This window comes from Falco punctatus, assembly GCF_963210335.1.
Source record: "Falco punctatus genome assembly, chromosome: 8".
NCBI lineage: Eukaryota > Metazoa > Chordata > Aves > Falconiformes > Falconidae > Falco > Falco punctatus.
Window position 1 is genome coordinate 25,755,508 of NC_137588.1, and position 15,229 is coordinate 25,770,736.

Genomic DNA, 15,229 nt, shown 5'->3' on the forward strand with positions numbered 1-15,229 from the left:
CAGCAAAGGCTGCCTAGGTGCAGGAGCAGCGTGCGTGAGGACTTTTCCCTCTTGTTTTGCAGATGCTCGCTCAGGTGCATGGCGAGCCCCAAAACTCTGACTCTTTTCGGAAGCTGCGCTGTGGCTGCATCAGGAAGGTGAGTGGAGGAGCGAAGCGTGCAGTTATCGTGGGTGGATTACTGGCAAGGCAGGGAGAGAAGGAAAACAAAAAAACCCTTTAGCCTTTGCTCCCCTCGTTCATGACATCCTTTAGTATCTGTTGTTTGGGCTGTGGCCAGGAGGCGTCCCCTCTGGACTCCTGGAACAGGGCTTTTGGTGACTCTTAGAGCTTTGCCGCAGGGTGGCTCCTCCTGTCCTTTGCTGGAGTCAAACCTCTAGCTAGTGAAACAGCTGTTGAGTGATTTCTCCTCCCTCCCAAACTGCTAATGTCTCTGTTGCAACTCCTTAAGCTTTCTGCAAGAAAGGCAAAGAAGAAGAAAGGCATATTCTGGGGCATCGAGGTGGCCGAAACACTCAGGTGGCATGGCTGGGAGCTTGGAAAAGAGACGATCAAACACCTGATCTTGAAAAACATTCATGAGAAAACCCAGAAGCTGAGCTACAGGTGCGTGGGGAGTTTGTTTCTCCTTCGTACTCCTCATGCTCTCGCTGCATTATCATCCCATCTCTGCTGTATCAGTCACATTAGCACCTTTTCTTGGGTTCATCTGTCCCCTCTCTCCTTGGTCATTGTGCTATAGACAGCACATGAACACTTACGTAGCAGGACAGAAACCTGCTAATTCAGAAGCACAGCCCTTGATCCTGGCAGGAATATTTTAAATGAAATGCCTTTTTTTTTTTTTTTTAAATTCTGTTTTGCTGATACTTCTGTCTGTGAGGCATTTCCAGTCTAGTGAGATTTTAATTGTGGATGTATGCCAGCCAGTCACTAGTGTGTCCTAAAACCATTGGTCCCGGGAGTCCCACTGGATGTTGAGCCACTCCAGCACTCCCGATGACCCTCCCTGCTCTGAAACTCAAATATGTGTTTTGCCCATGCTGCATGGCCTGGGAATGTAAAATATTGTTCAAGGAAGGGGTAGGTATTTAGAGCTGGGAATGGGTTTCCAGGACACCTGGGTTCTGCCCCTGTTTCTGCTGATTTGCTACAAAGATACCCTTGGGGTCAGGTGTGTAAAGCCCTTCTAGTTGTGGGGTCTGGAGGTTTTGATTCTTTATTCTCTGTTCTGCTGTCTGACTTAACAGCTGTATGCGCTCAGACAAAATCTCTTGTTTTGATTTCATTATCTAGATGTCCTTCCACGCGATTCTTCTTCACTGTTTTTCCACAGCCGATTACCCTGAGCCCTGGTATGTCTTTAACTCTGCCCATCGTTTTCCGGCCGACTGAAAAGGTAAAGTGGCAACATCTCTCTCAGTGCTCAGGCTGGCTTCCAGAGGGGCAGTGGGCCTCTGACTCTCTTGTCCTTTCTGATTTGTCTTCATTCACCTGAATGTATCGGTCTTTAGGAAAGGTTCTAGCATAGAAATACTGGGCAGCGTGACCTTCCTGCTCTCCCCGCATATTCATCACCTGAGGGAGCCCTAACCCCTGGCCTCTCTTCAGAATTTGCCAGCAGTTAGGAGAGCGATCCTCACAAAAAGTATTCCCAGTTTTTCATGTGCTGCTTCTGGCCATGAAATCAGTAAGATAAAGTGCTTGAACTATCCATACCTCGTTTGATCCCAGGGAACCTCAGCTGGGTGGTTTTAATGCAGAACCTTGAGTTGAGGGACTTGTGTTCTCTGCTTTCTTACAGGAGACCCAAAAGCCTGTATATTAAAGGGCTACTGATTTTTCTATATTTATGTCAAGAGCCTCCCTTCTTTTGGATGGGGTGGGTTGCTTCAAGCTTTATTTTTAACAGCCCCTTTTTACCCAGACCCTTTTCTTGAGTTTTCAGCTTGTGTGTGTCTTGGCTCTGAGTGTTGATCTCTAGCTCTTGTCCACAGCTGTATGTCTTCCATGTGAATCTCAGTGCTAGCCATAGAGTGTGATCACTGGGTGGATTCCCAGTACCCTGCACTCTTAGTATCATGATTTTCTGATGACTGTTCACTGTTCCCTTTATGAAATAAGCTGCTGGCCTTGTTCCATTTTCAGAGAACCGTTTGTCTGCACCACATCAATCGCTAGAGCAGGAGGCTTACTTTCTTAGAGAGAGCAAGGACTGTGTTGCAGTGCCCAAGGTCTCTCCTTACCTGTATAAATGGTACTCAGGAGAGGTGATGATTGGGGAGCACGGAAGACGTATCTTGCAATTCCTTCTATCTTAGCTGGTTAGCAGAAGTCCTGGGGCTATTTATACACAGTGCTGTCAACACTGCATTGTTAAGTTGTGCGTTATCTGCTTAGGTCTCTAGCTGACAAAGCACTTAAAGACTGATATTTCTGTGCTCATGGAGCCCCAGGAAAGGCTGTACATGCTTCAGTTTAGCTGAATTGGGATCTTGGAAACACTGAAAGAAATCCATCTGCATTGAAACAAATGAGGTGAAACAAATGTGGTCTTCAATTGCTCGCTCTGAGGGTGTTTGTGTGTTCCCTGTCAGAGTGAGGAGTATGCCTGAGTACTTCCCTCATTGGCTGCCTTTTCAAAGTGCTTCATATGCTTTCTGGACTGCACAGAGGCCTCCCCTGGTTTTTTTTCCCCAATATTCTCACCGTGGTGAAGGTGATGGATGTCTGTGGGTAGAACTGCAGTACCTGCAAGATGCAGCCTGTCTAACTGCTGTCTCCCCTTGCTTTTCTGTGCAGAGGGAATATGAAGACAGCATCTGCTTTAAAAAGGCTGAGGGTGAGTTCTCTGTCACCTTGCGTGCTACGCTTCCACGCCCCTGTCTGTTCTTCCCAGCTGCTGTCCAGCTGCCTATCTGTGCTGTCCACAACGTTACAGAGACAACATTCCCTGTGCGCAATGTTGGGTGAGTGGGACATGGCTGGGCGAACTGTCTTTCTGTTTTGTCAGGTATTTTGCTACCTTCTTGGACTCTCCAATGAATGCAGCTCATTCCAGTTATTGGATCTACTGGCTGCCTTAACAGGCAGCAGACCTCTGCCTCCTCTGAGGTCATGGCTGAAAAGGCAGCAGAAATGGTAGTGTGGGTCAGATCTCACTGTGGGCACATCCTGACACCTCACATTTGTCTGTTTCCAGGATACACTGAGAACCGTTCTTGTGTGGAAACTAGATGGGGACCAGCATGCTGTCCCACTGAGAACATCCCACATTCGCAGGAGAGGTCTAGGCTTCTAGTAAATCAAAGGCAGCCTGCCCAGCATGAGCAAGGAGTGATGAGCTACTTGCTGGAAAAATTTTAGTCTTTCTATGTTGCGACATGTCTTCCCTCAGCACAGGAATACCATGGGGGTGGCAGTGGAGTTGCTGGTGCTCAAGCTGAACTTTTTGATCTGAAGGCAGGCAATACAGAAGTCAGAGAGTCTCTCCAGTGCCTGCTTTTAGGTTCATGGAGCTGCCCAAAGCAGTGGCAGTATTTTGTGTCTTGGACTTGTCATTTAGGAGCGAAGATGCTCCCAGTTACCACAGACTGTTATTGTAATGAGGGAAGGGCAGTACTTCAGGTAGTATTGTAGAAAGGAGTGCAGTGATGAAATTCCCAGGCAAGGAGGAGGTTTACTTCTAACTATTCATGGTGAGAGCAAAATAACCTTTACTAGCTGGAAAATGGCCTGTGCTTCCCAAAGCAGTCAGCTCATGTAGGAGGAGGGTGGAAAGGACAGAGGGCACGTATACTTTCAGCAGAGCAAGGTATCAGTCAGAAACCAATTCAGGTGATTTATTCTCCCCTTAAAGAAATCATTTGTGCTGACTAAGAGGTCCAGGGTAGTGGAGGATATGGATGGTAAGTAACACACAGCTTGGAATCAATAAAATATAAAAAGCTATAAAAGGTATGTCATGTTCTTTGCACAAATCAAACAAGCAAAGGGAGTTCTGGAGAGTTGAATGAAGCATTAGGAAAACAGCTCAGTTCTCTCTTCTCACCTGGGCATATAAAAGGAACAAACGTTCATTTGGAATTAAGTAGCAGCAAATTTAGATACAGGAAAAGCAAATACTTCATTCTGGAGCTGATTTGTTTGCTATCACATGATGAAGCTGAGACATTTTATGGCCATTAATAAAGTTCTTAGATGTAACAACTAAATTTCATTAGTGTGGAGTGTTTGCAGAGCCTAGAGACAAATTTCCTCCCAGCATCACATATTTGGCCAGATGCATTTGGGATTCTGCCATTCAACATTGGTTGCTTCACATCCTAACTGAAAAACCCATTGGGAAAGGTCCATCCTATGTGTGAATTGCACAGGCAGCCAAGGATCCATTCATCTACTTAAAAACATATCTCCATTTCCTAGTGATCTTGTTACTGTGTTTGCCTGGGAGACACCAAGCCCTTTCCACATGGTTCCTGACCGTGGCGTGCTGAACCCAGGTGCTGAGTGCATGGTCAAAGTGGTCTTCCAACCCAAGGCGGCTGTGGTGTATGATGTGGCAGCAACATGCTGGTTTGGAGGTGAAGAGAAACGAAAGAGGACTATCCAGCTAAAAGCCCTGGGTGAGCCTTTCTTGCATTTAACACTCAAAGAAGTGTGTATCATCCCTAACTGTGGAATAGCATTCCACAGGGATACATGAAAGTGCTGTGCTCTGAGGCCGTGCCACAGTGGGCTCAACCCACTGATGAGCAAGTGAAGCCCATAGTTTGAAAGTGGCCTGTGAAAATCTCTAATGTACTTTTGCCATTTTGGAAGTGTGATCTGAAGAGACACAGGGTCCAATATATCCAGTCCAGTGGCGTCCTTTGGCCAAACCAGCATTTCTGGAGCCTGCTTAAGCTGACCAAGGGGAAGAAATGAGAGAAGTTCATTGGCACAATGCAAAAACCTCCAGAAACTCCTGATACTGTCTGTATTCAGTCTCTCCTGTCTGTCCCTGCTAGACAGAGAGCCGGAAGGAAATTTCTAAAGCTTTCTGGATGCAAGCTAGAATAAGCAAGGGTTTCATTAGCAAGTCCTTGCCTGAAGTGCCTTGTTGTATGGCCACTGACAGAAGATGTGACTCTGAATTTAGTAAATTAGGGCTGGAGGGGAGCTTATATGGTTCAAAGCAGGGCCAGCTGAGGTTCTTTAGAGGCTTGTCCAGTTGTGTGTTGAATATACCAAGGATGGACATTCCACCTCTCTTTCTTGACCCAGTATATTATTCCCTTTAACAGCCAAATACCCCTACCTGCGGGTGAGTGTGACAGGGGAAGAATATGAAGGTGTGCAGCCTGGAAAGTTTCAAGATGTGCTGTGCTTTGGATCAGTGCCAGTGGGGACAACTGTGGAGAAGTGTGTAGAAATCTTCAACATGTCTGTGGTATGTGGAGAGGGAGAGTACTTGTGAGAAGCTGGCATGCTGGCATGTTTCCCTGGCATATGTGGTCTTGAGTATCTCCCTTGATGCTGTGAAAATAAGCCAAGAGGGAATGTGAATAAAACAGGGAATGTGATGAGCCTTCTCCTACCAACCAGGCCATTGACCCTTGCCTTCCAGCTACAGTGCTAGCAACTCATCCGTTTGCAGCACAGGGTGGCAGTTCCCTCCTGCTTCCTACTGTGCTTGGTCCAGATCAGGAAGCCAGTGTTGTCCTTCATATCCTGCAGCTCTTCTGCTCACCCTGGACAAGCCCATCAGTTCTGTGGGGCAGCTGTGGCAATCTCAACTTGGCATGAGTGTGTCCCAGGCAGCTGATGGATCTTCTTCTTTCCTCAGTGGACTTCAACCTGGTGACTTCTCTCAGTGTCAGGCAGGCTGCATTTGAGCACCTTGTTCTCTGTGCCAGCTCAGCCCCTCCCAGCCTGTTAAAAGATGAATGTATTCAGAGACTGCTGACATGGGCGACAGCAGTGCTGACTCCTCCACAGGCTCTGCAACTTGGGAGTGGCAAAGACCTACTAATTTATTGTACTGTTACTCACACTGCAATGGTGCTCGGCATCCCCAGGCAAGGATCAGGACCTTTTTTTAGGGACTTGAGGGAGGCTTTGGGGTGCCAGTCTTGTTTTTTGAAAAAGATCCCCAGACAAGGTGGAACTGTGGATGGAGGGAAATAAGTTATCTGCCTGCCTGTCCCCCTGGTCTCAGCAGTCACTTAGGCTATGTTGGCCCTTTGGGACACCTTGAGCCATCCTCCCTGCTACCAGGAGGGGCATTCCAACCCCAGAGGTCACCAGGACATTTTGCTGCAGCCCACTGGCTTCTGAGCATATTGTGGGAACTTGCTGCCAGCAGCGCTCCAGCAGGACAGGGCTGCAGAAGGTTGCACAGCATTTCTGTGCTGGGCTGCAGTAGTCTTGGTGTTTGTGGTGGTGGTCAACTCAGCTGAAAACTGCAGTTCTTCACCAATTAGTGTCCTGCATTCAGAGCCATCCTGGCTCCTGTTGGCTCCTTGTTAACCTATTCCTTTTCTGCTTGCAGGTTGATGCACCATTTAGGATAGAAAGAGCAAAAGATCCTCTGCTTCAAGATCATGTTTTCTCCTGTGATGTGTCCCATGGTGTTGTCCCTGCCAGAGGGAAGTTGGTCTTGTGCATACGATTTCAGCCTCAGACAGCAGGAGAGCACAATACTGACTATTTCACTATCCTATCTGCTGGATGCCTCCTGCAGACTGTGCTGAAGGTGGTTGGCTCATGTAAAGGTACCAGAGTGAAAGCCTTCCCAGTTTCTCCCCATCTTCTTCTTATCACTGCAGGGGAAGGGCTAGTGCTTGAGGAAGGACTAGGGGTTGCCACAGTCATCAGTCATAGACTTACCTTCTGTGGGGACCCAGGCTGTCCCTGGTGCACCGTTCAAGGCTTATACTTGTTTGAGGCAGATGTGAGACTGTTGGAAGTGACTGTCCAGCAGTTTGCTAGGACTGGTGGGTTTGCTGATGAGGTGATTCCAGTTTGGGAAGATCAGTTAAGTGCAGCAGTGGCTTATGATGTGTTGACAGCTATGACAGGTCCAGGATCTTGTTTTGCATGTTGTTGTGCTAGGTCCTTTGGTGTCCCTGCATCAGCATTCTGTGGACTTCGACTGGATCAATCTTGGGCAAAATTTGGTGCAGATGTTGAAAATCAGCAACACCTCAAATGTCCCAGCCTATTACCAGTTTGATATTGATGGCAGAGGGAGTGTCTTCTCCTTGGATCGCCCCTGTGGAGTCTTGGAGGGCACAACAACACTAGCACTGAAGGTGACCTTTCGACCTACTCACCCCATCAGCTATCACCGCAGAGTGGTGTGCCTTGTCCACCATCAGGTATGAAAGGCAAAGGGTGGGTTTATCACTGTAATAGCTCAGAGGGATCTTCCAGTGTAACCCACCAGGGCTGGCCTCTCTCTTAGTAGCCCTTGGAAATCTCTTCCCACTGCATTGCCGTTGTTACTTATCATAGAATCATTTACATTGGAAAGAACCTTTGAGATCATTGAGTCCAACCATTAACCTAGCACTGCCAAGTCCACCACTAAACCATTTCCCTAAGTGCCACAACTACACATCTTTTCAATACTTCCAGGGATGGTGACTCAACCCCTTCCCTGGGCAGCCTGTTCTAACGCTTGACCACCCTTTCAATGAAGGAATTTTTCCTAATATCCAATAACTAATATATCTCATCCTGTTGATTATTACTTGAGAGAAGAAACTGACACCCACCTTGCTACAACCTCCTTTCAGGTAGCTGTAGAGAGCAATAAGGTCCCTCCTGAGCCTTCTCCCACTTCAGGCTAAACAACTCCAGTTCTCTCAGCCGCTCCTTGTAAGACTTGCTCTCTAGATCCTTCACCAGCTTCACTTCACTGTTTTTCCTGTAGCAAGGGGCTCAAACCCCAACACAATATTTGAGCTGTGGCCTCACTGGTGCCAGGTACGGGGGACAATCACTTCCCTTGTCCTGCTGGCCACATGCTTTCTGAAACAAGTCAGGATGCTGTTGGCCTCCTGGGCCACCTGCGCCCACTGCTGGCTCATATTCAGACAGCTGTCGACCAACACCCCCAGGTCCTTTTTTGCCAGGCAGCTGTCCAAACACTCTTCCCCAAGCTTGTAGCATTGCATGGGGTTGCAATCCAAGTGCAGGACCCAGGCTCCTGTGGAGCAGAATCCCCATGGTGCAGGTTCCTATGAGCAGTAGAGGGCTGATGTCAACAGTCAGTAATGCCTGTGGGTAGGGTGGGGTGCATCCTCAGTGGCTCCTTTCCATTTAGGTCTCTAAGATAAATTTAGCTGCACAGCTGTGCACTGAGTGCCTTCAGTTTTTATTCCAGTTTCAAGAACATTCTTGGGCCACAGCAAGACATAAACTAAATGGCAGTCTAGAACTGCAGATGCTAAACCTTTCCCAGACATGGTTTTGGAAGTGAGATACTAGGATGTTGTAACTCCTAGTTTATTTCTTATTACTCCTTCTGGTGTTTTCCCAGGAACCCATGTATGTGGACTTTTTTGGTACCTGCCATTCAGACACAGCTAAGCCAGCCATCCTTCAGGCAAGACACCTCTCCTGGTACCGAACCAACATGGTGAGGGGACTGACCTTCTACCCCCCTGATATCCTGAGTGTGATGCTGAGGGATGGGAAGCTGCAGATGGATGAAAAGGGGGCCCTCATGCTGCCCCCTGAGGTATGAGATGCCCTCCCTTTCATCTAAGATACTCCCGTGTTGTTCTCTGTAGATGTTGGGCCTCTCTTACACAGGCCAGATAGATCTGGGACTTGCAGGTGCCAGACTGATCTCTTTAGTATCTCTGCTGTTAATGTTCCCGCCACACACCAATACTATCTTTGTCAGTTGAGTCTTACCCAAGCTCAGCCACTAAGCTACTTTCTGTCAAGCATGGGGTCATCTTTTGCTTTGTGTAGTTTCAGATTCAGGACTGGCTTACAAACAGGAGCTTCCTTGAAGCCTAGACTTTGAACTGTCCTGGGAACTGTTACTGAAGTGCACCTTGTGCACCCTCTTGCTCATGAAGGCAATCAGGACTGTAGTGCCTGGTGTCTCCCACAGGCACACTTCCCCTGCTCATACTGAGATGTTTCCATCCCATAGATCCCTCAGGACAAGCCTCCCAAGGAATATTTTGAAGCCAACTCCATGACTGAATATTTCTACGATGGTGTAAGCAGTGACCAGGCCTTGTTTCCCCCTCACGTTAGTGTCAGCCCCAGGGAGTATGATTTTGGTTGCTGTGTGCCACTTCACAAGGCAGAACCACTTCCTCTCCGTGTTACCAACCACACCAAAGGAAATATCACAGTTGCCTGGACTCCAAGCCATGGCAGTGCCTTCCAAGTGAGCCCCGAAATCTGTGACGTCCCGCCTTTGAAGTCATCAGTCTTCTGGGTCCTTTTCCAGCCCACTCAGCTCAACAGTCTCTATGCAGCAGAGCTGGAAGGTTTTGCTTTCTACAAGGTTAGTAGGAATTATGAAGCCCAGTTTCCAGAGAGGGCCTAGCAAGCAACTTTTTGCAAGCTAAAGGCGTCTGAGGAAGTTAAAATTAAAATGGAACCTTTTTTTTTGAATTTGGCTAACTGGCATCTTTATTAACTCCTTGGGCCACTGCTTTGATACACTGGTGGTTCAAAATTTCTCCTTCATCTGCGTCCTGGCAAAGATAAATCAGCAAAGCAAGCCACAGGTCATGCATAAAGGCAGTTACACTTGTTCTTACCCCCAGTGAATGTGAAGTAATGTACACCTTAGTGAAGGAGGAGTTATTATTAAGTACTGCGATATTAGTGAAGATGGGAGCCTGCACAAGCGGGGTTGTTGTGGCCTGGGTGATGGGCAATAACTTGTTTTTCGTGTCTGGTTGTCTACAAGTAAAGCTGCTGAGGGCACTGTATATGACTGCAACTTCTCCCATGTGATGTGGGATTTATGTCACACAAGGCTGCAATTGCAGGAGTTTTAGCACCCAGAAACATTCTGGTAGGTGAGAGAGATCTTCATTACATTGTTGATTATTCTTCTTGCATTTTTTTCCCCTTTAAGCCAGTGTGGAGGATATCTGGGAGTAACCATAGAGTCAGGAGTTTCTTAGGCTCAGGTAAAGGATAGGTGATTATTTTCAGTGACTTACTGTTAAGTGCCACTTCAGCATCTGCAAGTATCTCAAACTGCACTAGAGTGTCTATAGACCCTCCTTCGCTAAGGCGACTCTTGTACTTTTGCAGAACAGTTTGGATAGGTCCTTCTGCTTGAAAGTCACTCAGTGTCTTTTGGGTCTGAAATGTAGCTATTTGGGAAAGCAGCACTCGTGTTCCTTATCCATCACTGGTCAGCCCTTCTTCCCGAGAAAGTAAATGCCTCAGCCCCAGGGATGTCATTGAAACAAAGTGCTGCTTGTTATGGTACAGGCACTTGAAGTCACCATGCCCCACTTTCTTACTGCATGCTCTCTGTCCTGTCCCTTGTGTGCCTGCAGGTGCTGAGACACTACAGCAATATTGAGGAGGATGCCACCATCTGTCCCTCCTGGTGCCTGACTGTCAGGCTGAGAGCACACACATATGAAGCAGAACGGGAGCACTTTATCCCACAGTACATCCTGGATGTCCCCAAGGTGGGTAACTGATAAACATTTGAATCTTTGTGGAAGCACTCAGTGTTTACATCTGAAGTCTTTACTTTGTCTCCCATTGCACCATGCTGAGATGTGGCTTAGGTGGTTTCTGGTGGTGGTACAGAAGTTTCTGCTTTGGTACAGAAGTAGGATGCTCTTTCTTCTCCTGTATTAGCTTCCCAGCCTCCGGTGTGTCAGGTTGCACCAAGCATCTTGTTAGCTCTGAAAGGGAAACTGTTGGGATCTCCTTCCTTTCTGTTTAAGTGGACATAAGTACTGACAGGGGTGCTTAGTCCCCTCCTGGGAGCCTCAAACACTCTGCATACACTTAGGCAAATGGACAATAGCATACAGAATCCACACTTTTGGAAGAAAAGTGGATGTGAGGCAGAGTGGAAGTTTTCCTAACTCTTCCTGCTGTTTCCGTAGCATGAGAAAGTATTATTCCTATGAGGTAAAGTGAGCTCTGACCCTAGGAAGTAAGAATAGTCTTGAGAACCTCTTAGAAAATCTCCCCAACTAGTCCAAGACACACAGGCTGTATTTGGTATGCATGAGCTGGAGCAAATTCCAGCCTGCTGGAATTCTTAATCCTGGAGGTCACTATCCATGCAGAGAGAGACTGCAGGCCCCAGCAAGCAGCTTTCTTATTGGCTGAACGTAAAGCATTGTGTAATAGAAAGGATCTTCACTGGTCCCATGAGCCTATGAAAGATGAAGGACACTGTGGGAAGGGAAAAGATCATGACTTGTATACCCTTGAGTGATTTCCTTTCTTTCCTTGAAGAGAAGCAGTTACAAAGTTCTCCATAGACTCAGGGTAATGGTTGTAGGAACCTGGAATTCAACATAGGGCAAGCTTTTTCTTTAAGCTGGTTTTCCAAATCCAATGCAAACAACCCTTCTTCCTTGTCTCCACCAGAGATTTCCTCCTGTGGCTCCTAACACTGATACCTACTGCAGTATGCTGCTCTTGAACACGGGCACCTCTTTGATAACCTTCAGTGTGAACCAAGCTGCCTGTCCCTCTGTTTTGGTCAAGCCCTGCTCAGGATGTGTAGTTCCAGGAGGCCACCAAATTTTCTTTCTCTCCACTCACCCAGTTAACACAGTCTTGCAGCAGCATGTCCTGCCCTTGCAGCTGAACTCTTGTCCTGGATACACCAAGGTAGGGAGAGGGAAGTAGCAGGTGGTGAGCAAAAATTTGTTCCCTTGTAGTCTTGTCTTTTCACAGTGACTTGTGCTGTGATCCTTGTTGTATCTCCTAATGGTTAGTTTGGATTTTTCCATTTGGAAGTACGAATGAAAGAATATTTTTAACATTTAAGGCAGGGTCAACACTTCAGGTAGAAGGTGTTTGTGGTACCAGACATCCTGTACCCCTTTTTATCCTTGGGTTTCCATCTCATGGAATGCACTATACTGTGCTCAGAGCCCTCCTTGACAGCACAACCTTAAGTCCTTCCCCTCCTCCTTCAGACACAGTTTGTTCTTGCTTCTCCCTTGGAAGGAGAAACGTCTTGGCAAGATCCCTCTAGAGGCAGCTGAGACTTCCAGCTAATGTCTGTTACTTTTCCCTTAATTCCACAGGAGATTGCTCTCCAGAGTTGTGGGGAGTCCCTTCTTTTGCTCTTAGAAGGTGATGGAAATCTATACTTCAAGCCTGTCTATATAGGAACCTCCTCTACACGAATGTATACCATAAAAAATGGCACAAGGCTACCTATGGTTTTCACATGGAAGATCCGTCAGTCTGACAGCAAGATCCTGTCTGTCAGCCCCACTGCAGGGATCCTCCAGCCCTGTGAAGCCATGGTAAGTTCAGGTTCTCCCAAAGTTGTATTTTCCTCTCTACAATACAGCTGTGGAGTGTTTAGAGCAGAAATGTGAGGGCTGCCAATCATTTTGTTGTTAGTGCCAAAGTTGGAGAATACCAGTCAGTGTCTTAGCTTGGCTTGCTAGCCAGCATCTGCGATCCTACAGTGTGGATTTGCCCAAACATGATGACATCCTGCTTGACCACAGGGCCAAATGGGTCTTAAACAGGCACTAGATAATGATACCCTGGATGGGATTGGCTACTAACATAGCAGCAACTTTGTTGTGCACCAGGAGATGTTAAAAGACAGAGGACAAATGAAAACATGAAAGGGTTTATGATGTTGTTCTCCCACTTGTAAATTCAGGTTCTAAACTTCTACTGTATTCCCTGAGTGTTTTTTGAGAGTGGTGAGGACTAGCACATCTCCGCAGCCTGGCTTTGAATATCTGAATGTGTGTTCCCAATTTGAACCTTTGACACAAGCGGGGATGGTGGAGGATTGAAGCGAGAGCGTCTTCAGAGTTGTCTGTAGAGGACTAGGTTAGCTGTAATGGAAGAAGAGGCTGTGCATCGAACGCAGCTGTTGCGGTGTATAGGTTTGCCCCTGGTCTGGAGCGCCTGTGAGCACTTTTCTTCCCTCTTGTGATTTCAGGCTCAGGCATGGACTTTTACTCCAGACAAGGAGACCAAGTATCTGCTGCGAGCTATGGTGTTTGTGAGGAGGCAGAGCCCAGACCCAGTGTCTCCCAAAAATGTCCATTATGCCTTACGGATTGTTGGAGAGGGGGTGCTGGGCACCATCAGGGTAAGGAACTGGGGCTCACTGGGTAGTAGTAGGAGTACTAGGGTGCGATGAGGGTCTTGGGCTTCCACTTTCTGCACAATCTGTACTGGAGGCAACCAATAAGGATTTACAGCAAAATTCCCAGATGTTGCTTTCAGTGGAGATAACAGAACCGATTCTGGCAGCCTAATAGCACCAGCGTGATGTAGATGTCCTTCCAGTTCAAACGTGACCTGCCCAAATCCTCTGGGATCACTCTGAAATCCCCTGTTCCAGACAAACTGAGCAAGGCATTTGGCTCCTTGGGACTCCCAGCTCTCTCCTCTCATTCTGTCTGCTTTCTTCCTCCATTTGTTCAGCTTTCAGTCCGATTTTTAAGTGTAGTGGACCTAACTGTTAAAGTGGTGTAGCCAGCACAAACTCACCTGGCTTTCCTCCTATTATCTGCAGGTCTGTGTGGCCACCTTCATTTTCAGGCAGGTTTCTTAAGGAACCAGAGCTAAATAAAATAGTACTTTTAAAGTCATTGCCCCATGTCAATCACATTGAACAGATGGGCGGTAATGTCTTGGAGGTATTTAGTCACTATAACAACCAGCCAGAGGAGAGGAGGACTCTTAATGCAGTCATGGAGGGATCAGCAGACATATCTCAGTCTTGTCCCAAGTGCAGCTGGCCACCTAATGTCCTCACAGACCTGAATATGCTACATCCTACCCATCAAGCAGCCTAAATAACAGTAGGAGGAAGCATTTGGAGGAGGGATTGAGCCCCTTGCAGCCCTGTTCCAATATCTCCCAGGGCATGCCAGGTCCTATACAAAGTAGGGAGCCCCTTGCACAGCACTGTGCATGCCAAGGGATCAGCATGTGGTCAGAGAAGTGGTGGCTATGCTCAGCTGCTACGCTCGATGTGTAGCAGTGACCTTTGCCTGGTGGGTTTGTATTCCAGGCACAAAAAGAGCACCTGGATCTTGGGAATGTTCAGGTTGGTGACCTGCAAAGCTGCAGCATTGTACTGCTAAATGATGGGATCTGTTCTCTGGAGTACATCCTCAGTGTGGAACAACTGATCACTGGGCCTTGTGACACCAAAGAGCTCCACAGTGATCCACTAGGTACTGTAAGGGAATTAACATGGGACGGGGCCTTGGCTTTCTCCTCTTTTCTGCAAAACCAGTCTAGCATGAACTTGGAGGCTGGGCTGCTTGCCGGCTAGCTTGCATTGATTCTCTTAAGTGCCTTTAGATGTCTGCTTCTTTGCTTAGGGATTTGACACAAGTGACTCTTCTATCTTGGTGTAAAAAGCATAACCCAAAGCCTGACAATTGAAGTTACACTAGTGTGGACCTTGAAATTAGATGTGATTTCGTAGCAAAGAAGTGAGTTAAATAAAGGAGCTTCCTGGAAGGAATAGTGGAGTACAATCTTTAGCTGCCTTTCTAGAGGACACCTTCTGAGGAATTTCCCTGTTCTCGTCTGGCCAAAGGCAAGCTGGGTACTCCCAGTGAGCTGCCTACAGTTGTAGTCTGGGAATCCCAACTTCAACATCTGAAGCTGGTCCTAATGATTAGGCGTGGGGGGAGGTGGCAGTGGCTTGAGTGCAGGTAGGCTTAGGGAGCTGTGTGCTGAACACGTGTAGTGTGACATCAGTGATGCCAAGAACTCATACTATCTCTTTTCTCCTACAGCTCTGGCACTGGAACACTCCAGAGGGACAATCCCTGCAAGGTCAAAAGCTTCTGTCCAAATAACAGTCAGGCTGACCCGTCGGCTGCATTACACCTGGTCAATCAAATACGTTATTTGTACCTCCACAGGTGAGAGATGGGTATTTTGGGAAAATTATCCCCTCCCAACCAAGTTGACTGTGCCATAACATGCTGATCTGCACAGTTCCCAGTGTATGAGTCCTGCCTGAAGAAATCCCAGAGGTGAGCAATTCACCAGAGCCAG

General features: G+C 47.4%; 1 protein-coding gene across 4 annotated transcripts in view; it reads left to right on the forward strand.

Moving 5' to 3' along the window:
- CFAP65 (cilia and flagella associated protein 65) overlaps window positions 1-15,229 on the forward strand; it is a 36,324-nt gene that overhangs the window by 805 nt on the left and 20,290 nt on the right. For 3 of the 4 annotated variants that reach the window (XR_013929824.1, XM_080397840.1, XM_080397841.1), the window contains exons 2-17: window positions 63-137; window positions 450-604; window positions 1,295-1,397; window positions 2,801-2,967; window positions 4,424-4,623; window positions 5,284-5,429; window positions 6,531-6,753; window positions 7,094-7,359; window positions 8,526-8,726; window positions 9,153-9,515; window positions 10,531-10,668; window positions 11,591-11,836; window positions 12,259-12,483; window positions 13,143-13,295; window positions 14,226-14,391; window positions 14,965-15,093. Coding sequence is in view for 3 of the 4 variants with exons in the window: in XM_080397840.1 (XP_080253966.1) it covers window positions 63-137; window positions 450-604; window positions 1,295-1,397; window positions 2,801-2,967; window positions 4,424-4,623; window positions 5,284-5,429; window positions 6,531-6,753; window positions 7,094-7,359; window positions 8,526-8,726; window positions 9,153-9,515; window positions 10,531-10,668; window positions 11,591-11,836; window positions 12,259-12,483; window positions 13,143-13,295; window positions 14,226-14,391; window positions 14,965-15,093 (2,956 nt within the window). In the remaining variant the exon portion in view is untranslated. Of the gene's footprint in view, window positions 1-62; window positions 138-449; window positions 605-1,294; window positions 1,398-2,800; window positions 2,968-4,423; window positions 4,624-5,283; window positions 5,430-6,530; window positions 6,754-7,093; window positions 7,360-8,525; window positions 8,727-9,152; window positions 9,516-10,530; window positions 10,669-11,590; window positions 11,837-12,258; window positions 12,484-13,142; window positions 13,296-14,225; window positions 14,392-14,964; window positions 15,094-15,229 lie in introns of those variants that run through there. The other variant, XM_080397842.1, reaches the window with a different exon arrangement.